Source organism: Macaca nemestrina, chromosome 14, assembly GCF_043159975.1.
Source record: "Macaca nemestrina isolate mMacNem1 chromosome 14, mMacNem.hap1, whole genome shotgun sequence".
Lineage (NCBI taxonomy): Eukaryota > Metazoa > Chordata > Mammalia > Primates > Cercopithecidae > Macaca > Macaca nemestrina.
Window position 1 is genome coordinate 118,347,666 of NC_092138.1, and position 22,646 is coordinate 118,370,311.

At 62.6% G+C, this 22,646-nt stretch overlaps 4 protein-coding genes across 6 annotated transcripts; 3 read left to right on the forward strand and 1 right to left on the reverse strand.

The window, feature by feature from the left end:
* LOC105471973 (NADPH dependent diflavin oxidoreductase 1) lies at window positions 1–12,020 on the forward strand. 3 transcript variants are annotated; one of them, XM_011724878.3, is made up of 14 exons: window positions 1–242; window positions 565–642; window positions 6,714–6,811; window positions 8,003–8,101; window positions 8,185–8,286; window positions 8,421–8,630; window positions 8,825–8,946; window positions 9,053–9,273; window positions 9,351–9,458; window positions 10,411–10,525; window positions 10,663–10,809; window positions 10,903–11,021; window positions 11,098–11,192; window positions 11,276–12,020. In XM_011724878.3, exons 1-14 carry the CDS (start codon window positions 108–110, stop codon window positions 11,418–11,420), a joined length of 1,794 nt encoding a protein of 597 aa, XP_011723180.3. In that variant the 5' UTR covers window positions 1–107; the 3' UTR covers window positions 11,421–12,020. The 3 variants fall into 3 exon arrangements, with proteins under 3 accessions (XP_011723180.3, XP_070934765.1, XP_070934764.1); XM_071078664.1 differs by adding an exon at window positions 4,961–5,103 and having other exon boundaries at window positions 100–642; XM_071078663.1 differs by having other exon boundaries at window positions 100–642; window positions 4,961–6,811.
* Window positions 12,021–12,163: 143 nt separating this feature from the next.
* Window positions 12,164–14,265, forward strand: LOC105472057 (ring finger protein-like). The gene has a single exon (XM_071078665.1). The coding sequence runs from the start codon at window positions 13,135–13,137 to the stop codon at window positions 13,498–13,500; it is 366 nt and encodes a 121-aa protein (XP_070934766.1). The 5' UTR covers window positions 12,164–13,134; the 3' UTR covers window positions 13,501–14,265.
* An 851-nt stretch (window positions 14,266–15,116) lies between these two features.
* LOC105471976 (ring finger protein 208) lies at window positions 15,117–16,302 on the reverse strand. The gene has a single exon (XM_011724881.3). It carries the CDS (start codon window positions 16,075–16,077, stop codon window positions 15,292–15,294), a length of 786 nt encoding a protein of 261 aa, XP_011723183.1. The 5' UTR covers window positions 16,078–16,302; the 3' UTR covers window positions 15,117–15,291.
* Window positions 16,303–16,560: 258 nt separating this feature from the next.
* Window positions 16,561–21,714, forward strand: LOC105471978 (cysteine rich tail 1). Its single transcript, XM_071078694.1, has 3 exons — window positions 16,561–16,613; window positions 19,704–20,077; window positions 20,459–21,714. Exon 3 carries the CDS (start codon window positions 20,467–20,469, stop codon window positions 20,899–20,901), a length of 435 nt encoding a protein of 144 aa, XP_070934795.1. The 5' UTR covers window positions 16,561–16,613; window positions 19,704–20,077; window positions 20,459–20,466; the 3' UTR covers window positions 20,902–21,714.
* Window positions 21,715–22,646: the final 932 nt, after the last annotated feature.

Below are 22,646 nucleotides of genomic sequence, written 5' to 3' on the forward strand. Positions count from 1 at the left end.
GTGCGTCACTTCCGGTCGACGGCGGAAGGCGGAGCGGTCCCTGTATCCCGGCCGGCGGGATCTGCCTTCTAGTTTTTAGTCTCCGACCTGGATCCGGGCGCGTCCAGATGCCGAACCCGCAGTTTCTGGTGCTCTTTGGCAGCCAGACAGGCACGGCTCAGGATGTGTCGGAGAGAGTGGGTCGCGAGGCCCGGCGCCGGCGGCTTGGCTGCCGGGTGCAGGCCCTGGACTCCTACCCGGTGGTGAGGGCTAGCTAGGGCCTCGGCGTGGGGGACAAACAGGCCTGGCGTGCCCGCTTCTCGGGGTCATCGACCCAAAAGGCGTCGCATTATCTCTGAGAGCGGGTCTTTCCCTTATGGCGGATTTAGGGAAAGGGGAGGCTTGGGAAGAGGAGTTCAGTTTAGCACCTGGAAGAGGTTGGAACCTGAAAGAGAAGACGGTCTGGCCGCTCACATAAATTCCTCTGCCCTGTCAGCCTGAGTGAAGGAGAAGGGGGTCGAGTTTTGGGAAGGACGCCCAGTCCTTACAGCCGGAGGTCTTACGTGTGTGTGTCTTTTTGTTGAGGTGAATCTGATTAACGAGCCCCTGGTGATATTTGTTTGTGCAACTACAGGCCAAGGAGACCCCCCTGACAACATGAAGGTAAGGCTGGCCTGATGTGGCTCCTCAGATCCCTGCCCTCGACCCTCACCCCGTTTTCATTGCCTGGAGTCTAGGTGCAGTAAATAGCTCTCCTCTATCTCATGCATCTTCAGAGGTGGATTTGAGAGGACGTCCCTGAGTGGAGCTGGGGGCTCCAGTTGCTCTCTCTAATAAACTCTTCATAGCCACCAAATAGCCTTATTATCCATTTTAACCTTTCTTATCTTTCCAGGGCTATCTATATGTGCATCTAGTCTGGATCTTCTGTGTATTTCTAGACTGTATGACTCTCAGGGAACGTTGCTGAATTCTCTGACCATCTTTTAGGCACATATTCCATTCTTGGCACAGTCTGGTGCTGGGGATCCAGCTGTGAACCCAGTGCCATAGTTCTGTCCTGGCAGAGTTCATACTGTAGCAGAAGCACCTAATGGGCAATGACAGTGCCAGCGAACAGCTGCAGCTGGGGAAAGTAGCATATGTCACAGGAGCACTGATAAGGGGCATCGAGCCTTATCTCACCCAGCCTTGGGGCCCAGGCAGAGGTTTCTGGAAGAAAAGAGTGTAAACTGAGTCACCGAAGAATGCGCGAGGGCTAGTCAGGCACCAAGAAAGAAGGAGCAGTCTGTGCAGAGGAAAAAGATTATTTGGCTTGTGTGAAAAGTGAAAAGCAGCTCAGGGTGGCCAAGCTGAGGAGTGCACTGGGGCAAGAGGGGAGGAGAAGAGAGGCAGGAAGCCAGGCCCAGTCCAAAGAGCCTGAGTAACCACAGCAAGGCAGATGGGCTTGAAATGAAGGGTTGTCGGAACTGTAGGGGTGACCCAGTCATGTTCCTACACTAGCAAGACCGCCACTGGTCAGCAGGCGAGCAAGAACAATGCCATGAGATGCACAGGACAGGCAGGAGATGCTACCAGTCTGAGCTAAGGTGGTGGCAGAAGATAGAAGTGGACACGTTGCACGGGTGTTAGGAAGAGAGAGACCCCAGGACATGGAACAGACCCAAGAGGTCAAGCAGAATCAAGACAGGGATTTGGGCTCTGGATGGATGGTGGTTCCATCCACAGAAATAAGAGAACACGGTGGGAATAGGTGGCTGTGCAGGAAGGGAACCTGGAGACATTGAAATGGTGAAGCGCAGTAGGACTAGCGCTCCAAGGAAGATCCTGGGGCACAGGGAGGTAGGTGTTAACATAGCCACAATACAGAAGTGTGAGAAGAGGAAGCTCTTCTCTCTCTACAGGACAGGCTGCCCAGAACGTTAGAGCCCAGGAGGGCAGGAGAGTGACCAAGCAGCTAGAAGAGAGGGTGCAGCATCCCCAAGGAGAGGCCTGAGGAGTGGGTGTTCCAGAAGGGGCTCCAGCATGTAAAGCTGCACAGAAGTCGAGTAAGATAAAGCCTGAGAGGAATCCATGGGATTTCTTGGCAAAGGGATTGTTGGTGATATCAGCAAGAGCAGCTTCAGTGGTTCGTGGGGAGACAAGCCAGGTTACAGGAGATCAGCAACTCAGTGAGTGAGTGGAGAGCATCTTTTTTTTCTTTCTTTTTTTTTTTTTTTTGAGACTGAGTCTCGCTCTGTCGCCCAGGCTGGAGTGCAGTGGAGCGATCTCGGCTCACTGCAAGCTCTGCCTCCCGGCTTCACACCATTCTCCTGCCTCAGCCTCCCGAGTAGCTGGGACTACAGGCGCCCATCACCTCGTCCAGCTAATTTTTTTTGTATTTTTAGTAGAGATGGGGTTTCACCATGTTGGCCAGGATGGTCTCGATCTCCTGACCTTGTGATCCGCCTGCTTCGGCCTCCTAAAGTGCTGGGATTACAGGCGTGAGCCACCGCGCCCGGCTGAGAGCATCTTTTAAGAATGTCTTGAGTGTGACCCAGGTGTAGTGGCTCATGCCTGTAATCTCAGCACTTTGGGAGGCTGAGACAGGTGAATCATGAGGTCAGGAGTTCGAGACCAGCCTGGCCAACATGGTGAAACCCGTCTCTACTAAAATTACAACGATTAGCTGGGCATGGTGGTGCATGCCTGTAATCTGAGCTACTCGGGAGGCTGAGGCAGGAGAATTACTTGAACCAGAGAGTCAGAGGTTGAAGCGAGCGGGGATCGGCCACTGCACTCCGACCTGGGCAACAGAACAAGGCCCTGTCTCAAAAAAAAAAAGATGGGAGAAATCTGGCATGTTTTCTGTTTTTTGTTTTTTTGTTTTAAGACGGAATCTTGCTCTGTTGCCTAAGTTGGAGTGCAGTGGCACGATCTCGGCTCACTGCAAGCTCTGCCTCCTGGGTTCACACCATTCTCCCGCCTCAGCCTCCCGAGTAGCTGGGACTACAGGTGCCTGCCACCATGCCCGGCTAATTTTTTGCAGTTTTTTAGTAGAGACGGGGTTTCACCGTGTTAGCCAGCATGGTCTCGATCTCCTGACCTCGTGATCTGCCCGCCTCAGCCGCCCAAAGTGCTGGGATTACAGGCGTGAGCCACCGCGCTCGGCCAAAACTCAGCATGTTTAATTGCTGGCAGGGGAGAGACAGGAGAAAGAGGCTGAAGACTTGAGTAGGGACAGCAGGGGATGTGCAGTGGCTAGAGAGAGAGCTGAGCGTAGGTCAAGGGGTCTCAGATAGAGTGGGATGGAAGAGAAGGGGGTTCAGAGTGGAGCACAGGCAGGGGAGGGGAATGGTGGGATAGGGAAGCCCCAGAGCATGGGAGAGGAGAGGGACTGGGGCTAGGCTGGGCATTCAGCCAGCCAGTGGCAGGAAGCTGGTGCTCATGCTGGGACTCAGGTCAACAAGGAAAGGAAGAGTCCCAAGTATGGGCACCCACAAAGAAGACCAGGAGTTGGAGGGGGCAGCTAATGCCCACAGCAGGAACTGGGGGCTCCTTGAAGAGGCCATGGACCCAGAACCCATGGCCTTGGAGACAGGAGCGAGTCTTAGTGGCTATCCTAGCGAGACAGGAGGACCCTGGCTCCTTGCCGATGATGCTGTAGGTGAGGCAGGTGCCCCTTGCAGCAGACAGGAGAAAACAGAGGAACCACAGTCAAAGGCTGAGTGACCAGGTCCCTGCCCATCTGGTGAAGAAACCCACGGGGCGCCAGGCAGTGGCTCATGCCTGTAATCCCAGCATTTCGGGAGGCCGAGGCGGGTGGATCACCTGAGGTCCGGAGTTTGAGTCCAGCCTGGCCAACATGACGAAACCCCATCTCTACTAAAAATACAAAAAATTAGCTGGGTGTATTGGCGCACACCTGTAATCCCAGCTACTCAGGAGGCTGAGGCAGGAGAATCACTTGAACCCAGGAAGCGGAGGTTGCAGTGAGCTGAGATCTCGCCACTGCACTCCAGACTGGGTAAAAGCAAATGCACCACAAAGAACCACACCCCACCCGAGGAAGGACCCGCATAACAGGTAGAGACGGGCAGAGGCTGAAGCAGTAGTGGATGTGACCCCCATGGGGCAAGGGCAAAGCTGGAGACTCAGGAACAGGAAACAGTTCTTTCTGTTTCTCTTTTTCTTTTTTTTCTGGAGACAGAGCTCTCGCTCTGTTGCCCAGGCTGGAATACAGTGGCACAATCTCAGCTCACTGCCCTCTGACCTTGCAGACTCGGGTGATCCTTCCACCTCAGCCTCCTGGGCAACAGGGACTGCAGGTGCACACCACCACATGCAAGTAATTTTTTTTTTTGTATTTTTTGTAGAGATGGGGTCTCAAACTCCTGGGCTCGAGCAGTCTACCCGCCTCGTCCTCCCAAAGTGCTAGGTTTGCAGGTGTGAGCCACCACACCTGGCCAGAAATAATTATTTAAATGGACATGAAAAAACTTTAAAAGATTAGAAGATTTGGGAGGCCGAGACGGGCGGATCACGAGGTCAGGAGATCGAGACCATCCTGGCTAACACGGTGAAACCCCGTCTCTACTAAAAAATACAAAAAAACTAACCGGGTGTGGGGTGGGTGCCTGTAGTCCCAGCTACTCGGGAGGCTGAGGCAGGAGAATGGTGTAAGCCCGGGAGGCGGAGCTTGCAGTGAGCTGAGATCCGGCAGTTGCACTCCAGCCTGGGCGACAGAGCAAGACTCCGTCTCAAAAAAAAAAAAAAAAAAAAAGATTAGAAGAGGCTGGGTGCAGTGGCTCAAGCCTGGAATCCTAGCGCTTTGAGAAGCCAAGGTGTGGGAGGATTGCTTGAGCCCAGGAGTTTGAGACCAGCCTGGGCAACATGGCAAGAGCCTGTCTTTACAAAAATAAATAAATAAAAAATTAGCTGGGCGTGGTGGCGCACATCTATAATCCCCACTAGAGAGGCTGAGGTGGGAATATTGCTTCAGCCCAGGAGGTCAAGGTTGCAGTGAGCTGTGATTTCAAGACTGCACTCCAGCTTGGATGACAGAATGAGACCCTGTCTCAGCAACAACAACAAAAACGGCCGCGGTGGCTCACGCCTGTCATCTCAACATTTTGGAAGGCCGAGGTGGGTCGGGCGTGGTGGCTCACGTCTCTCGTCTCAACACTTTGGGAGGCCGAGGCAGGTGGATCACTTGACGTTAGGAGTTCCAGACCAGCCTGGCCAACATGGCGAAACCCTGTCTCTACTAAAACTACAAAAATTAGCCAGGCATGGTGGCACACGCCTGTAATCCCAGCTCCTTGTGAGGCTGAGGCAGGAGAAAGACTTAAACCTGTGAGGCAGAGGTTGCAGTGAGCTGAGGTTGCGCCATTGCACTCCAGCCTGGGCTACAGAGTGAGACTCCATCTCAAAAAAAGATGAGAAGTCCTAGAAAGTATGACAAAAAGCAAGATAGAAAATGGAAGGAAGCAGATACTAGAATTCGAAGATCATTCCAGTGGCCTCAGAATGAGAAGACAATGGTGGAGAGGAAGTTATCCAGGAAAGGAACAATGTCCAGAGCTGGGTCTGTAGCCAGAGAGCCCCATGCCCAGGAAGGGGTTAGCCTCTGGGGACAGAGTGCCCTACCCACCCCAAGGGCGGCCAGTGGGGCCCTGGCTCTTCAGCGGTGATGCCGATCCCAGGACAGACCCAGCCGTATGCCAGTCGAGTGAGGGAAAAGTCACAGAAATGATCTTTCCGGAACCCTTTTCTCGGGAAGGAAGTTCACCAAAGGGAGCAGCGAAGATCCTTTTGGGATTCAGGAAGCAAGGGTGTCTCAGCAGCAGGGCGCTAGGGTGGCTCTTGGGGGCAAGAGGCTGGGTACATTTGCTTGCACAACGTGGCCCAGAGAGGCAGCTGATGAGGCAGTGCGTTCCCGGGAGGCCAGGGGTGGTCAAGGGCCAGGGTCAGAGCTGTGGGCTGACAAGGCCAGGGCCTCTCTGTCCACAGAGGGGCCTGGGGCCCCTACTCTAGCCTCCATACTTGGCCATGGATAGGGGAGGTGGGTGGGTGGGAAGACCACACACAGAGGCCACCTGGGTCCAGGTAGGGAGGGGGCAGTAGGCTCCTTGTCGGGGAGAGGGGCCTCCGATCAAGCTGGGAGGCCACCGTGGAAGGCAGGGTGTGGAACCAGAGGATCTGGACCCTGTTGGCTCGAGGTCTTGCAGCCACGGAAGAAGGGGGATGTGTCTCAGCGACACTGGAACCTCAGAGGGCTGGGTGTGAGGGCCCCAGAGACACTAGGACCTCAGAGGTCCGGGTGTGAGAGCCTCTGGTACAGACCCATTGAGGGAGCAGAGGCCCATGCTTTGCTGGGAAATGACAGGTGGAGGTGAGGGACTCCTGGGGCGGTGGACAGTTTGGAGACCAAGTGCAGAGCTGCTCGTGGCAGCTCAGAGCATGGGGCAGAGGAGGGTGATGTCCCAGGAAGGGAGCCCTACACAGGCTCGGAGTGCACAGCATGCTGTCCGGCTCCCATGGGCAGGGTGGGCCCTGGTCTCCCCAGGCCCTGGACCAGCCCTGCCTCCCAGTGCCCATCATCCTGCAGGCTGGACCCGGGCCCTGCCTTTTGGTCAGATAGGTCCAGTTCCATTCTGCCCCCTGCCTGTTCCCCTGAGACCCTCCTCTCGCTCCCGGCTGTGGGGCTGGCCTAGAGGTTGAGGCCTCTGACTCAGAGTTTCCTCCGGCTGTAGAACTTCTGGAGGTTTATATTCCGGAAGAACCTGCCCACCACCGCCCTCTGTCAGATGGAATTTGCCGTCCTGGGCCTCGGGGACTCCTCATACACCAAGTGAGTAGGGGATGGGACAGTGGGCGGACGGAACAGTTCTGGGGGTTGAGCAACAGGTGTGCTGGCAGGGGGCAGAGACCAGCTTCCAGGGTCGGCCCCTGCAGGCCACAGGGCCCTTGCAGCAGTGCTGGCTTCTCGTCCACAACGCTCCCTGGTGGGCACCCCAGGCTTCACGCTGCAGGGAGGGAACGGGAGCAGGCAGGGTGGCAGAGGGCTGGGCTCAGAGCCATGCTGATGTCACACAGGCCAACCTGGCGCCGGTCCCCACTTTTACAAAAAGGTGTGCTGCGAGGTGTTCACGACTTCAAGCCTGGAGGGGGACCCTGTACGCTCCCGCCACCCCCGAGGCCGCCTCTGCCTTTTCTCCTGGGCATTTTCACAGTGCTCCTCTGCACCCTGAGCAAGGAGTAGTGTGTTCAGTGTGCAAACGGCATCTTTAGACCCCACAACAGAGGAAACCCCGACTGTCCACACAGGGCCCAGGTCCGGTGAGCACTAAGCACCACAAGCTGTGTGCGTAGCGGGGTGTCAGTCACTTCAGATGAAAAACAGAGAACAGGAAGATCGGAGGCAGCCGCCACCCCGGTTCTGCTGGGAGATTTTGTTCCATGCATGATGTAGTTCCGTGCGTGACATAGTTTTGTGTGTGATGTAGTTCTGTGCGTGACGTTGCTCAGTGTGGGATGCAGTGTTCGTTCAGGCGAGGAAGGGAGCCTGGCTGCTGACGGCGTTCCCGGGGAGGAGCGTGACCCGGAGCCAGTCATGCCTCTCGGAACCAGAGTGAGAAGTGAAACTGACCCTTAAGAGGGTGCCTGGATCTTCCCCAGCACAGAGTTTCTTAGCTGAGGAGTGACCCACACCGTGGCTGGGGGCCTGGAGGCATCAGCTGCCTCAAGTCCCTGCCCAGGAATGAGGGCCCATCAGTGGGACGAGACCGCATGCTCCCACCTACACAGGCTCATTCTCCGCCAGCGGAGGACCTGCTGCTTGGGGCCCTGGCACTGCCTTGATCTCGGCAGCCCCTGGCGTGTGGAGGCCGTGCCCCTCCTAGGGTGCAGCCAGTGGGGAGCGTGTTTTCCACCCGAGGAAGGCCCTTGCCAGGCTCCACTCTCCACCCGGGCTCCACTCTCTTGGGTCCCACTCTGCCTGGGCACCACTCTCCGCCCAGGACCAGCCTCACTGTCTCCACAGGTTCAACTTCGTGGCCAAGAAGCTGCACCGACGGCTACTGCAGCTTGGGGGCAGTGCCCTCTTGCCCGTGTGCCTAGGCGATGACCAGCATGAGCTGGGGTGAGTCTGCGGGCGTGGTACCCACCTCCACAGTCTGGCCACACGCTGGGTCTGCTCAGGCCAGCACACATGCTCCCTCCCAGGCCCGACGCTGCTGTGGACCCCTGGCTGCGAGACTTGTGGGACAGGGTTCTGAGTCTGCTCCCACCGCCTCCGGACCTTGCCGAGATCCCTCCTGGAGTCCCGTGAGTGTGGGCCCCGGGTCATCCACAGGCGCAGCAGACCCAACCCGGCCTGGGGACCTTGCCCTGGGTCCCTCCCGTGTGGGTGGGCAGCCCCTGGGGAGGGGTCCTGGTCTGATAAGCATGCCCTCCCACAGCCTGCCCTCCAAGTTCACCCTGCTGTTCCTCCAAGAGGCGCCCAGAGTGGGCTCTGAGGGGCAGCGAGTAGCTCACCCCCGCTCTCAGGAGCCCCCGTCAGAGTCGAAGCCCTTCCTAGCACCCATGATCTCCAACCAGAGAGTCACTGGCCCCTCCCACTTCCAGGACGTTCGGCTGATTGAGTTTGACATCTCGGGCTCTGGCATCAGGTGAGGCCTGAGCACGGCCCAAGACACCAAGCAGGCAGTGGGGACTGCTGGGGACCGAGGAGGGCACAGTGAGGTGGGCCGTGGGTCTGGGGTTCAGAGGAGGCCAGGCCGGGCTGCAGAGGATGGCTTCCGTCCGGGGCCCTCAGCGTCTTCCTTGCAGAGTCCCCACAGCCCCGGTGGCTTCTTCCATACAGTTTTGCTGCTGGTGACGTGGTGCTGATTCAGCCCTCCAACTCGGCTGCCCATGTCCAGCAGTTCTGCCAGGTGCTGGGCCTGGACCCTGACCAGCTCTTCACGCTGCAGCCACGGGAGCCAGGTGAGCCCGGCCTCGGCCACCCTGACTCTCTGCCCTCTCCCGTGCCCTGGGCCCCCACCCCAAGGGCCCCGCCGCAGCCCACGGAGACCTGCCGCTCACCCTGCAGATGTCTCCTGCCCCACGAGGCTGCCCCAGCCCTGCTCCATGCGGCACCTCGTGTCCCACTACCTGGACATCGCCAGCGTGCCTCGCCGCTCCTTCTTCGAGCTCCTGGCCTGTCTATCTCTCCATGAGCTGGAGCGGGAGAAGCTGCTGGAGTTCAGTTCTGCCCAAGGCCAGGAGGAGCTCTTTGAATACTGCAACCGGCCCCGCAGGACCATCCTGGAGGTGAGGTGGGCGGGCGGCAGGCCCAGCCCCTGAGGCTACAGCCACACTGCAGCCACCCTGAGACTCTCTTTGCCTAGGTGCTCTGTGACTTCCCGCACACAGCTGCTGCTATCCCTCCCGACTACCTGTTGGACCTCATCCCTGCTATCCGGCCAAGGGCCTTCTCCATCGCCTCCTCGATGCTGGTGAGGGGCCTGGTGGGTGGAGCCCAGGATCGGCCCTGGGAAAGCTGGGACCGCGGCTGTGGGGCTTTGTAGGCAGGGGCTGCCCTCTGAGCAGTTGACGCCCCCCCACTCGGACTGCCCCGGGGGAGGTAGGTGGGGCCCATGGCCCAGGCACAGGTGAGGGCAGCCTTGTTCCACCACCCCCACCCCCACCATCCTCTCCAGGCTCACCCCCTCCCTGCCGTCCTCCCCAGGCTCACCCCTCACGCCCCTCCCGCCGTCCTCCCCAGGCTCACCCCTCAGCCCCCTCCCGCCATCCTCCCCAGGCTCACCCCCCCCGCCATCCTCCCTAGGCTCACCCCTCACCCCCTCCCCGCCGTCCTCCCCAGGCTCACCGCCCCCCGCCATCCTCCCCAGGCTTGCTCCTCACCCCCCCTGCCGTCCTCCCCAGGCTCACCCGTCACCCCCTCCCCGCCGTCCTCCCCAGGCTCACCCCTCACCCCGCCCCCACCGTCCTCCCCAGGCTTGCCCCTCATCCCCCCCCCACCGTCCTCTCCAGGCTCACCCCTCACCCCCTCCCCGCCGTCCTCCCCAGGCTTGCTCCTCACCCCCCCCGCCATCCTCCCCAGACTCGCTCCTCACCCCCCCGCCGTCTTCCCCAGGCTCACCCCTCACCCCCCCCGCCGTCCTCCCCAGGCTCACACCTCACCCCCCCCGCCGTCCTCCCCAGGCTCACCCCTCACCCTCCCTGCCGTCCTCCCCAGGTTCACCCCTCATCCCCCTCGCCGTTCTCCCCAGGTTCACCCGTCACCCCCTTGCCGCCGTCCTCCCCAGGCTCACCCCTCACCCCGCCCCCACTGTCCTCCCCAGGCTCGCCCCTCATCCCCCCCCGCCGTCCTCCCCAGGCTCACCCCTCACCCCCCTCGCTGACCTCCCCAGGCTCGCCCCTCACCCCTCTCACCGTTCTCCCCAGGCTCACCCCTCACGGCTGCAGATCCTCGTGGCTGTCGTGCAGTTCCAGACTCGCCTCAAGGAGCCCCGCCGGGGGCTCTGCTCCTCCTGGCTGGCATCCCTGGACCCTGGGCAAGGTGACCCCTGCTCCCAGGGTGGGGGCCGTGGGCCAGTATCCCCTTCTCGCCCATGCTCACGCAAATGCTGGGCTAGGGCCCTAGCAGACGAAGCACAGGTCTTTGATCCTCTTCATACCACTTCCCTCCTGCAATAGGTCCTGTCCGGGTGCCCCTCTGGGTGCGGCCTGGGAGTCTGGCCTTCCCAGAGACACCAGACACCCCCGTGATCATGGTGGGGCCCGGCACTGGGGTAGCCCCCTTCCGAGCAGCCATCCAGGAGCGTGTGGCCCAGGGCCAGACCAGTGAGCACCCAGGGTCCCAGGGCAGGGTTGTGGCCGGGGCTCCCCAGCTGAACCCCAAGGACCTGTGGCCAAGAGCACCCTGCATTTCCCTAGGAAACTTCTTGTTTTTTGGCTGCCGCCGGCGGGACCAAGACTTCTACTGGGAGGCGGAGTGGCAGGAGCTGGAGATGCGGGACTGTCTGACCCTTGTCCCTGCCTTCTCCCGGGAACAGGTGTGTGTGCTCAGGGGCTGGGAAGGGAGGGGAGGGGGCTCAGACTCAGCTGTCAGCCCTGTTCTCTGCCCTACAGGAGCAGAAAGTGTACGTGCAGCACCGGCTCCGGGAGCTGGGGTCGCTCGTGTGGGAACTGCTGGACTGCCAGGGCGCATACTTCTACCTGGCAGGGTGAGCTGACGTTGGTGCAGCAGGACTGGGCCCAGTCCCTGGGTGCCGGGCCTCACTGAGCCTTCTGCGACCTACCCCTCTAGCAACGCCAAGTCCATGCCAGCGGACGTCTTGGAGGCCCTGATGTCCATCTTCCAGGAGGACGGCGGACTCTGCAGCCCCGATGCAGCCGCGTATCTAGCCAGGCTCCAGCGGACACAGCGCTTCCAGACCGAGACGTGGGCCTGAGGCCCGAGGCTGCCCGTGCCCCCTCTGATGGCCATCCTCCTGGGAGCCCAGGAAGGCGTCCACGAGGGAGCTCCTGGCCAGCAGCTGTCGTCCTCTCAGACCAGCCAGCTGGTCCTCTGGGAACAGCCAGCTCTCGAGCAAAGCCACACTCCCGTTGACTCTGGATCCCACCCTTTGAACCCTGACCCCACTGCAGCCTCTGCCCAGCCAGCCCTCCCCTCCCACACCCTGACAGTGAGCTGTGTCCTCATCCCCCCTACCCCCTTCCCAGTCAAGGTGGTGACCTGGGCCCCTTCACCTCACCAGTGACGTGACCCAGGATGGCATCAGCAGCCCCATGGGCACCAGGGGTGGCATAGGGCACCCATGAGGCTGCACTGCACTCCTCTGCCCTGGGGCCACCTCGGCCGCTCTAACCTGCCAAGCAGCACATTCCAGTCACTGCCCCCGCACCTCCACAGGGCTCAGGCTGTGCTCAGACGCCACTAAGATGCCAGCTCCCTGAGAGCAGTGGGGGTGTCCCAGGCTAGAGCAACCTGTTCTTTCCTGGTCCCAGGAAAGCCCTTGCAGTAAATGGTGGCCTTTGAGTGGCTGCTTCTAGCACAGGCTTCTTTCCTCTAGCTCCTCCCGGTGCCCTGGGTGCTGGGTGGGTGGGTGCCATGGTGCACCCTTGCTGGGCTGCCTGTACCCCAGTGGCCTCTGCAGCTCTTCTGTCTGTCTCTAATGTGATATGCGCTCTGACTACCTCGTTCTCAAGGGCTTGGTGGGTCGGCTAAGGTCTGATCGCCAGGACCAGGTTCCGGGCAGGTGCTGGGAAGGTGTAGCCAAGCCGTCCGTCAGTCCTACCAGGGAGTCGAGGCTGCCGGAAAGAGGAGCGGCGGGAGGGGGCGTGGTTGGTGCAGGCCCGCCCCTGGGAGGGGTTTTAGGCACTGGGAAGAAAAGTCCTGTTGGAGGAGTCCGGTGGCTGTTCACACCCGCCTCGCTGTCTCAGGGTCGCTATCTGTGGTCGGCGGGTCGCTGGCACAGTACTAAACATGGCTGAGGCTGGGTTCCAGCCAGATCTGACTGGGGACGGCACCGTGTGGGCCCAGGATCCACCCAGAGCAGGCCAGCCTTGCTGGGGCCCCAGTAAAGTCCAATTCCAGTGAGGAGAGCCAGCCGGGAGGTCAGTGCCAGAGCCCTGGTGGAGCCCAGACCCTGCTTCCCCTTGAGGGCCGCCCCTGTTGCCGCCCTGGGGTCCCTGCCCTCCTATCCTGACTCCTGCCCCAGGGCCACCACCTCTGAACCGTGCCCTGGGGCCCCCACCCTCCACCCGGCCGACTCCAGCTCTGGGCATGTCAGTCCACCTGGACCTTTTCTGGGCTTTGAGTGCCTGGACCCTGTGTGCCAAGTGCCAGCAAGTGAAGGGAATGACCTTGGGCCCCCCCAAGGTGCCGAGACTCCAGCCAGTGAGCCCCTGCTGGGGGCCGTGGCCACGGAGGGTGCCTGGGCCCTTCCAACTTGGAAGGAGGAGGGGAGAGAGCAGGCAGCGGGGCAGGGGGAAGAGGAGGAGTGCCCAATCTGCACAGAGCCTTACGGGGCCGGAGAGTACCGCCTGGCCCTGCTGAACTGCGGCCATGGCCTGTGTACGGGCTGCCTGCACAGGCTTCTGGGCTCGGCCCCCAGTGCCGACCTGGGCCGGGTGCGCTGCCCGCTGTGCCGTCAGAAGACGCCCATGCTGGAGTGGGAGATCTGCCGACTGCAGGAGGAGCTGCTACAGGCCGACGGGCCCTCACACCAGCCCCGCCGAGAGACCCCTGCACCCCAGCACCGCAACCCTGGGCCCTGGGGCTCCCTGGAGCACCGCTACCACCTGCGCTTCCTGGCAGGGCCCGCGGGCGGCCGGGGCTGCCTGCCCTTCCTGCCCTGTCCCCCCTGCCTGGGTGCCCGGCTCTGGGCCCTGCGGGAGCGGGGACCCTGTGCCCGCCGCCTGGTGCTGCTGAGCCTGCTGGCCCTTGAGCTGCTGGGGCTGCTGCTGGTCTTCACGCCACTCGTGCTGCTGGGGCTGCTTTTCATGCTGCTGGACCGCTCTGGCCGCTGAGCAGAGCCCAGGACAACCCTGACGCCAACAGGCCAGGGGGCCCAGACTGACCCACGTCCCCATGCCTGGGTGCTGTGAGGCCTGATGACCAGGCTGAAAAACCCAAGGTTGGGTCCAGGGCAGTGGCCTTCAATCAAGACCTCCCATTGCTGAACCCACGACCAGGGCTACCCAGGAGCCTGACCCTGCCAGAGTCCATGGCTGTACTGCTGCCCAGACACTAGCTGAACCCAAGGACACTGGTGCCCAAGGACAGCTTCTGGAGGAGGCTGGCCCAGCAGGAAGGTCTGTGAGCAGGGCCCCATTCACCCTGCAGTAGACGGGCACCATACTGGCCACGGGCCGATGCTGGCCACACTTCCCCCTCCGAGGGCCAGCCAGGCACAGCAGGCATGAAAGTGAACAGAGATACAGCAGCGAGTTCCTTGGAGAGGGCAGGGACTCCGCCCACTTTGTGTTCAGATAAGGGCCAGTGCATGTCCCTGAAGGTCAGGCCAGCCGGGGGAGGGGCCCATGCTGCGAAAATTCAGCCTGCAAAGGCTCCTCTCCCCACCTGGTCAGGCCTGGACCAGCCGGGGGTGGGTGCTGGCCTTTATTGCAGGGGACAAGGGCCCACCCAGACCTTGGAACATAAGCACCAGGCCCAGCTCTGCCTCTGCACACCCTCATGTCACCACACCTGGGATGGAGACATCGGTGGCCCAGCGAGAGATGGAGCACTGAGCCCGAACATGAAGCAGCTTTCAATAAACCAGCTCCTGGGGATGCCATTGTTATTGCTTGTCTTTGTTACCCCATTTTCACCATCTGGGCGGGCTTTTTTTTTTTTTTTTTTTTTTTTGAGACAGAGTCTCACTCTGTTGCTCAGGTTGGAGTGCAGTGGCACGATTTCTGCTCACTGCAACCTCTACCTCCTGAGTTCAAGCAATTCTCTTGCCTCACCCTCCTGAATAGCTGGAATTACAGGCACGCGCCACCACACCTGGCTAATTTTTTTGTATTTTTAGTAGAGAAGAGGTTTCACCACGTTGGCCAGCCTCGTTTTGAACTCCTGACCTCAGGTGATCCATCCACCTTGGCCTACTGAAGTGCTGGGATTTCAGGCGTGAGACACCACACCCAGCTTGGGGCGGACTCTTCCTCACACCCAGGTGGTCCAGGTGCCAGACAGGAGACGCTGGGTCCTTCTTGCCCTACCACCCTCTCAGCCGGTCTTTGTCCCTAACCCCTGCACAGATGCCGATAGACAGATGCCCCTCACAACCTTGGAAGATCCAGGTGGGTGCTCAGGGCCAGGTGGGCACCAGGAGGGAAATCAACTGAATTGTCCCCCATACCATTGAAAATGTCCCTCCGCCCAGCTGGGGTGGCTCTGTACACCCACCGCACAGCCCCGCCAGGCGCACATAAGCAGCCCACTGTACGTGTGGGGGTTTGCACCCACGCTCACAGCCCAGCCCAGCCCCCAGTGCGCAGAGCAGGCCCACCCTGAGCAGTGCTGGGCCTCTCTCTGGAAGCTCCAAGCTGGACCCTGTCTGGATTGCAGCCCTGGGTGCCCACCATAGGCCTAGGCCTGAGCACAGCCCACAGGAGCAAGCTTCAGTCCAGGGAACAGGTGCAAACTTTGGCAAAGAGTTTTAATGGCAAAGTTGGCTGCAGCGACAATGCCACTTGGGGTGGGGCCAGAAGCCATGGTGGGGAAGGAAGGGTCAGCGGGTGGCAGGGCAGGGCTGGGTCCCTGAAGAAGCGGCGAGTGAGGCTCAGCGGGCAGTGGCGGGCGGGCAGGCACTACTACATGATGGAGCAGGCGGACAGTGGGTTCCGCACGTGGCAGGTGCACGCGGCCCCACAGTACTGCCGGAAGGTCTGGTAGCAGCTGCCCTCGGGCTCAGCCCCCCACTGACCCCCGGATGGGGCTGTCAGCGCCTCGGGCGGCAGGCGGCTCAGGATGGATGTGTTGACAGCCAGCGCGGCCAGGCCGTAGTCGGTGAAGAGCACAGTCTCGCGGCGGCAGGTGGGGCAGGAGATGAACTTGTACTTGGGGCAGGACTCATAGAGAATCTGCAGGCACTGCTCACACACAGAGTGCAGGCAGGACAGCACACGGGGCCGCCGCTGGGTGACGTTGTAGGTGTGCCCACAGGTGGGGCACTCCAGGGGCTCGCCTGCCGCTGCCGAAGAAGCCGCCGAGGCCGAGGGGCCGGGCCGAATCACGTACTGATTCACAATGACCTCATCCTCTGGGGCTACACGGGGAAAGCCCAGCTCTGTGCTTCCCTTACGGGGCCGCCGCGGCAGCGGCGGGGTATGGGGTGCCCCTTCCAAGGCAGGCATGTCCCCCCCACATGCCTGGTTGACAATGATCTCTGTGTCTGAGGGCCAGGCACGCTTGGGTGCCAGAGTTGGGGTGGACCGGGGAGCAGGCGGGAAGCAGGGGGCAGCCGGTAGCTCAGGGAACTTCTCAGGGTGGACAATCTTCATGGCCTCCATCTTGAGGATGACATGGGGGCCCTTCAGGCAGGACATGAGGAGGCCTGGCCAGCCACTGCCCACCTCGGGCCCGGGGTCAGAGGGCATCCGGCTGTCTCCAGTCAGACTGGATGTTCGGGTGGGTGGGGGCGTTGTGTGGGGCTGGGGGGCAGGTGACGGGGCAGCATCCTGGTCTCGCCAGGCCTGAGGGAGCCCCCGGCCAGCCCGTGGACTCCTACTAGGGGCAGCCGGCGAGAGTTGGGGGCGCAGGGCCCCCCCCAGTGGCCACAGTGGCTTCTCTGGTCCAGTCCTGGGAGGAGGAGGAAGGGGTGGGGGAGGGGGAGGCAGGCGGGGGCAGGGGGGTGTGGGAGGCTGCCCTGGGCTGGGGGTCTGGCCCAGGGTCTCACCCAGGGTCTCTGGCTGCTGAGGCTGGCGAGGGGGCGCGGGGGGGGGCTCCCCCTGTAGCCGAGGTCAGCAGGCCGCGGGCCGGGACATCGGGGCAGGCAGGGGCTGGGTGGGCCCCATGGCTCCAGGACAGGGCGCCCAGGGAAGGCAGCTAGCCGAAGCGCTGGCTGCAGGAGGACCCGGGCGGCAGGCTCCGCGGCAGGAGCAGAGGCGAGGCCTGGACCAGGCCTGAGCTGCAGGTGAGAGACGGCGTGAGGGCAGTGCTCGGGCTACCTCCACCCTAGCCCTCGCCGGGCACAAAGGACCGGGCGCCCGACCTCTGACCCTGACCTCAGTCGTGGGATCCCGACCTCCGCGGGGCTTGGAACCCAACCCCCTCCCCGGTCCCCGCCTCCAAGGCCAGACGCACCTTCCCGAGGGCCGACCCCCGTCGCGTGGGGAGGGGCGCTGAGTCCGCCCCCGGCCCCCGCCCCCTGCGCTCACCTGCCCCAGCCTGGCGTCCCGGCCGCGCGCCGCCGCCGCAGAGGTTGTCTCAAAGGCAGGCCCGGACGCGGCGCCCGCGTCTTGGCCTGGCAGCTTGGGGGGCTCCGGCGGCTCCCGCGGCGGCCGCAGCGACCTCAGGCGATGGCAGGGCCCGGGCGGCACCGAGGGGCGCGGGCGCGGGCGCGGGGCGCGGGTTTCGGCGCGGCGGCGGCGGCGGCAGGTGCGTGCGGAGCGTGGCGCGCTCTGCGGCGGAGGCGCGGGGACCGCAGTGCGCGCGGCGCCCGCCCGCGCCCGCAGCGCCACCCCCCGTCTGGGGACCCGCGCGGGGTCTGCGGGGCGGGGCCAGCCTCCCGGCCGCCCCTCGGTCCGCTCCCAGCGTCGCCCTCGCTGGCGGACTGCGTGGGGGGCAGGACCCCCGCGTCTCCCCCAGTTCTTTCCAGGCTGACCCTGGGTCCTGGTCAAGCCTCCCGCCTCCAAATTCAGGAGGGGAATCCGGCTGTTCTCCTCCCTCACACTAGGAGGCCTCAGGACGCTGGAGGGAGAGGGAGGGGACCTGCGCGGTGGATCCCAGGGGAGCTGGTTCCAGAGCCCACCGGTGCCTGCCCCCGCCCCCCGCCCCATGGGAAGTCCCCGAGTCCTCCAGCTTCGCCCATGCCCGGTGCCGCAGCTCAGAGAGGGTGCTGTCACCCTAAGGGGCAAGAGCTGGGCAGGTGGAGCGGGTCAGAGGGCCGACGCCGGTGGACGGACGGGTCCGGTGGGAGTGCGCGAAGGACAGGCTGGCAGCCCAGTGCGGCGCGCAGGCGGCCCTGAGGACCGCACCTGCCCAGACAGGGTGGCCTCCGGCACTCCAGCGCGCAGGCCCGGGGCCTCTCCGCTTCCTCACCCGGGGCTTCCCTGCCTTCCTGGGTCCGCCTTCTGCCTGTGGAGCCCTCGGGCTTGCTGGTCACCGTGGGGCAGCGGACCAGGGCTTCGAGGGCCTCCGCTGCCACGCTGTGACCAGCTCTGGCCCCGCACCTGGCCCTGAACAGCCTGGCCTCCTTCAGCTCCTCTCTCCGCTGGACTGGCCAGACCGCACCTGCTCTAGGCAGAGCCCCAGGGCCTGCAGAGTGCTGAGCTCAGAGGGGACGGTGCCCCTGGTGCGGGAGCTCGCGTGGGCAAAACAGGCTGGAGGAGCGGCCCTGCCCATAGGGTCTGGCTTGGCCCCTCCATGGGGCCTCGGGCTAGTGTCACTCAGAAGAGCAATAGGGAGAGCTGTGCGGGTGACAGGGGCGCTGCTGGAGGGGTCCTTACGGGGCCCTGGCAAGATGGTGGGACAACTGAGGCAGCCTGGGCCTGGAGAGGGCCGGGAGCCCAGCTCCGCCGCAGGCTCTGCTCGCCCACCCGGCGCGCGCTCGAGGAAGCACCAGGCCGCAGGCCCCGCCCCCTCCGCGAGACCCTGCCCCGTAAGGATGAGGCCCCGCCCCATCACAAGGCTCCGCCCCCCAGGCCCGGCCTTTACAGCTCCGCCATTCAGAGCTGGGGAACCCCAAGCCGAGTCTTGGTCACATCCGAACCGGGTCCTTCGGGAAACCCTGGAGCGCGGAGGCTTCTGGGAAATAAAATTTCCACGGCCTGGACCTGCCTTGTTAGCGCATGCGCTATAGGCGCCACGCAAGGGGCAGGCAGAGCGGTGAGCGGGGCTTCCGGCGCCTGCGCAGTGGACCTCTGTCTCCGGCCTCTTAAGTTTTGGGTCCCCAGGAGCACCCAGTTCTCCCCAAATCGGGGCCGGGTTGCCTGAACTCATGTCCCGACCGGTCTGACTGGCCCCACACAGGCCACGTCTGACTGGACCCCGCCCTTCCTGGTGCTCCCCTGGGCCCCAAGGCATGGGTCGCCCCCGCGGCACTCCCCGGTGCCCGCTGCACCCCTGCCTCCGCCGGTGCTCAGCTGGAGGCGGGGGGCCCAGGGTGGGGACGCTGGGGGGACGCGTGTGGCCCCCACGCCTGCCAGCCAGAGAGTAACTGCAGTTCGAGAAATGAGCTAAAAACGTCAGTAGTGTTTAAAGCCCGTGTCATTGATTGTAAGATAAGACCTGTGACAAAACGTGCAAATCAAACATTTTTTATTAGTGAAAAAAGCAGAAAAGCCACTGGGCACGGTGGCTCACGCCTGGAATCCAGCACTTTGGGAGGTGGAGTTTGAGATCAGCCTAGGCAACATAGTGAGACCTAGGTCTCTATGAAGAATCCGCCGGCCCGGTGGTGTACCTGTAGTCCTCCCAGCTACTCAGGAGACCGAGGTGGGAGGATCACTAGAGCTCAGGAGGTTGAGGCCACAGTGAGCCAGATCATGCCACTGCACCTCAGCCTGGATGGAAAAGTGAGACCCTGTCTCAAACAGAAATCGGCCGGGCGCGGTGGCTCACGCCTGTAATCCCAGCACTTTGGGAGGCCGAGGCAGGCAGATCACCTGAGGTCAGGGGTTTGAAACCATCCTGGCCAACATAGTGAAACCCTGTTTCTACTAAAAATACAAAAAATTAGCCAGGCGTGGTGGTGGGTGCCTGTAATCCCAGCTACTCGGGAGGCTGAAGCAGGAGAATCGCTTGAACCCAGGAGGCAGAGGTTGCAGTGAGCCAAGATCACGCCACTGCACTGCAGCCTGGGCAACAGAGCAAGACTCCATCTCAAAAAAAAAAAAAGCAGAAAGCCTCCAAGAGCCTAAGGCTCTCAAACATCTTGGTTTCTGCTTAAGTAGAGGCTCAGAGACTTAGAGGCCCTGCCTCAGCCGGGACTTTGAGATGTGTGAGCAATGGCTGGGGACTGCAGGTCCGGGAATCTGAGGGCCTCACCCCACTTCCTTTCCAGAGCCATGACCTCAGGCTCACCTCCTGCCCTCCTCTCTGGCAAGTTGCAGATGCCCTTTAGGGCCCCAGCCATGCCCCAGATGTGAAGGTCTGAGTCACCGGTTTGGCAGTGCCCCTCAAAGCCCAGGCCTGGGCTGCTGCCCACCTGAGGAGGAGGAGTGGGCCAGCTGCCGTGCTCCCGTTGCTGGGGCCTCTTGGGGTCTTGGGAACCCCATCTCTGAGCCCCGCCCCATTGCCCCGCCCCTACTTCTGAGCCCCGCCCCATTGCCCCGCCCCTTCCAAGGAGGGAAAAGGCGGCTGCCAGTCGCTCAACTCAGGCACTGGGACCTAGAGCTCAGAAGACCGAAAGGACAGACTGCCACGCTGCTACCACAGGTGAGCCCTCGGCCGCCGGGACTGCCCTGAACTCAGGGGCACTGCAGGGTCAACCCCCTTCTCTCCCATCTCTCAGCCTCCACCAGCCATTCCCAGCTCCATCCCAGGACCAGTGCTGCCAGGGCAGGGAGAGGATCCCTGGCAGGGGTGGCAGCTGGGAGACACCGGCCCTTGCTGCTCACTGACGCTTGGCTCACACCCATGACACTAGCCTCGCACAGACATTTGGAAGTGACAGCACCCCAGGCACTGATGCCTTGGGGATGCTGGCCTAGGACAAGGCACGCCGCTCCTGGGTGGGGGCTTTCTTGGGCCGCAGGCTCGTGGGCAGCCTCCTACTCCGCTGAGTCCGTATCTGTCTTCTCTGCCCACCCCCTGCAGGCTGGACCATGGACCCCCAAGACATAGTCGTCAAGAACCCATATGCCCACATCAGCATCCCCCGGGCTCACCTGCGGCCTGACCTGGGGCAGCAGTTAGAGGTGGCTTCCCCCTGTTCCTCATCCTCGGAGATGCAGCCGCTGCCAGTGGGGCCCTGTGCCCCGGAGCCAACCCGCCTCTTGCAGCCGACTGAGGTCCCAGGGCCCAAGGGCACCAAGGGTGACCAGAGGGCTGCCCCCATCCAGAACCATCAGGCCTGGCAGCAGCCTGGCAACCCCTACAACAGCAGTCAGCGCCCGGCCGGACTGACCTATGCTGGCCCTCCGCCCGTGGGGCGTGGCGATGACATCGCCCACCACTGCTGCTGCTGCCCCTGCTGCCGCTGCTGCCACTGCCCCCCGTTCTGCCGCTGCCACAGCTGCTGCTGCTGTGTCATCTCCTAGCCCAGCCCACCCTGCCAGGGCCAGGACCCAGGCCTCAGCAAAGGTGACTCAGGCAGTGCCCAGACATTCGGGGTGGCTGTTGTCAGGGGCGTCAGCCCCTTCCCACCAGGGACTGGGGCACGGACCCACCAGGAAGGTGGCCGCTCAGCCCGAGCTCCTGAAACGGAATCCCAGGCCCTGGCTGGAGAGGGACACTCTTGATTATCTTAAGGCCCAGGCAATAAAGCAGGGTGATCTTCCTCCCAGCAACTCTTCTTTGCTGCAGGCTCCTTTGGGAGGGGGTTGTAGCTGGACACAGGGCATCTGCCCCTTTATGCCGGCCCGAGGACACATACACACACAGTCACCGTGGACATTGCGGGGACAGGGATGCTACTGCCTCATGACATCCACACTCTCCCCTAGCCTGCAAGTCCTGGGTCTGCCCAGAGGCTGCATGGGGGCTTGCAGTGTGTCCACGGCCCTGGCTGAGCCAGGTCTGGATGTGAGCTGACTTGCGCTCCCTGGGGCTGAGGCTGAGACTGAGCTGGGGTCAGTCCATGGGTCGGACAGCAGGAGGATGTGGCGCACAGAACTAGGGGGACCCCACGAAAGGCCTCCAAGAGGAGGAGCGTGTTGGCAGGAGGGTGGTGGGTGCGGCACAGGTGCTGCAGGTTTCAGGGAGTGGAAGGTCGGGACAGGAGAGCTCAGAAAGCCAGGACCACACCCTGCCCACTGGTGATTCACCTCCCAACCTTGGCTGGGATGTTATTCTAGTTTCCCAGGAAATATCTAATTCCTGCATACTTGCTGTCCTGCCTCGGGGCCTGGGCTTCCAGGAGGAGGTGGCCTGGACCAGGCCTTGAGGACGAGGCAGGAGGAGGCTGGGGCCGTGGGTTCTGGGCCGTCTCCGGGTCTGTCTGAGCAGGGTGGAGGCCTCTCTGGGGCTGAGCACGAGGTGCTAGGCTGCTCTGCACAGGTACTGCCTCACCGCTGTAGGCCAGGATGCCAGGATGCCAGGCAGGGAGTGAGTGTTGAGGCCAGCTCAGGATGCCCTGGTGTTCCGGGCAGGGCAGAGACAAGGGGAGGAGGCGGCAGCCGAGCTGGCCACGCAGGACAGACGGGTCCTCACGCCATGCCAGCCCTTCCCTGACGCATGGTGACCGGCCCCACAGCAGGGCAGGGCAGGCATGTGGCATGCAGAGGTCTCCAGGCGTGGGACGGATAGGTCACTGCCCCGAACCTGTGCCAGGACTTAGCATGCCAAGCTCCCCGCCTTGTCCCGTTGCTGGCCCCCACCGGAGGGTGACCGCACCCAGGCCAGCCACGGGAACCTGTCTGACCAGTCCTGGGGGCAGACTGCCAAGAAGGTGGGCAGGGGTGAGGAGGGGCCATTTGCTCCCACCCAGCGGGGCTGTGAGTGGTCCTGTGGTCCTGCCCAGCCGTTCCAACCCTTCCTGGTCCCCCAACTCTGCTCTGCCTGCGGTCCGGTGTGGACACACTGATCGCACCTCCTGGAACCTGGGCCTCCCGTGGTGGCCTGGAGGCTGCAGATGCGCAGAGCAGCCGGGAGCTGCCCGCCAAGGAGGGTCGCGGGCTGGGAGTGGGGATCCCCAGACACGGAGCTGGTGCGCCACCTGGAGGCCATGCGGACTGGTGCAGCCCCCCGCCGTCCGGTGGGCACCAAGGTGAGGCTGAGAAGCCAGCCACACAGATCCACAGACAAGCACAGTGGCAAAGTCTGCAGAGGGCTCTGAGCCAGCAGG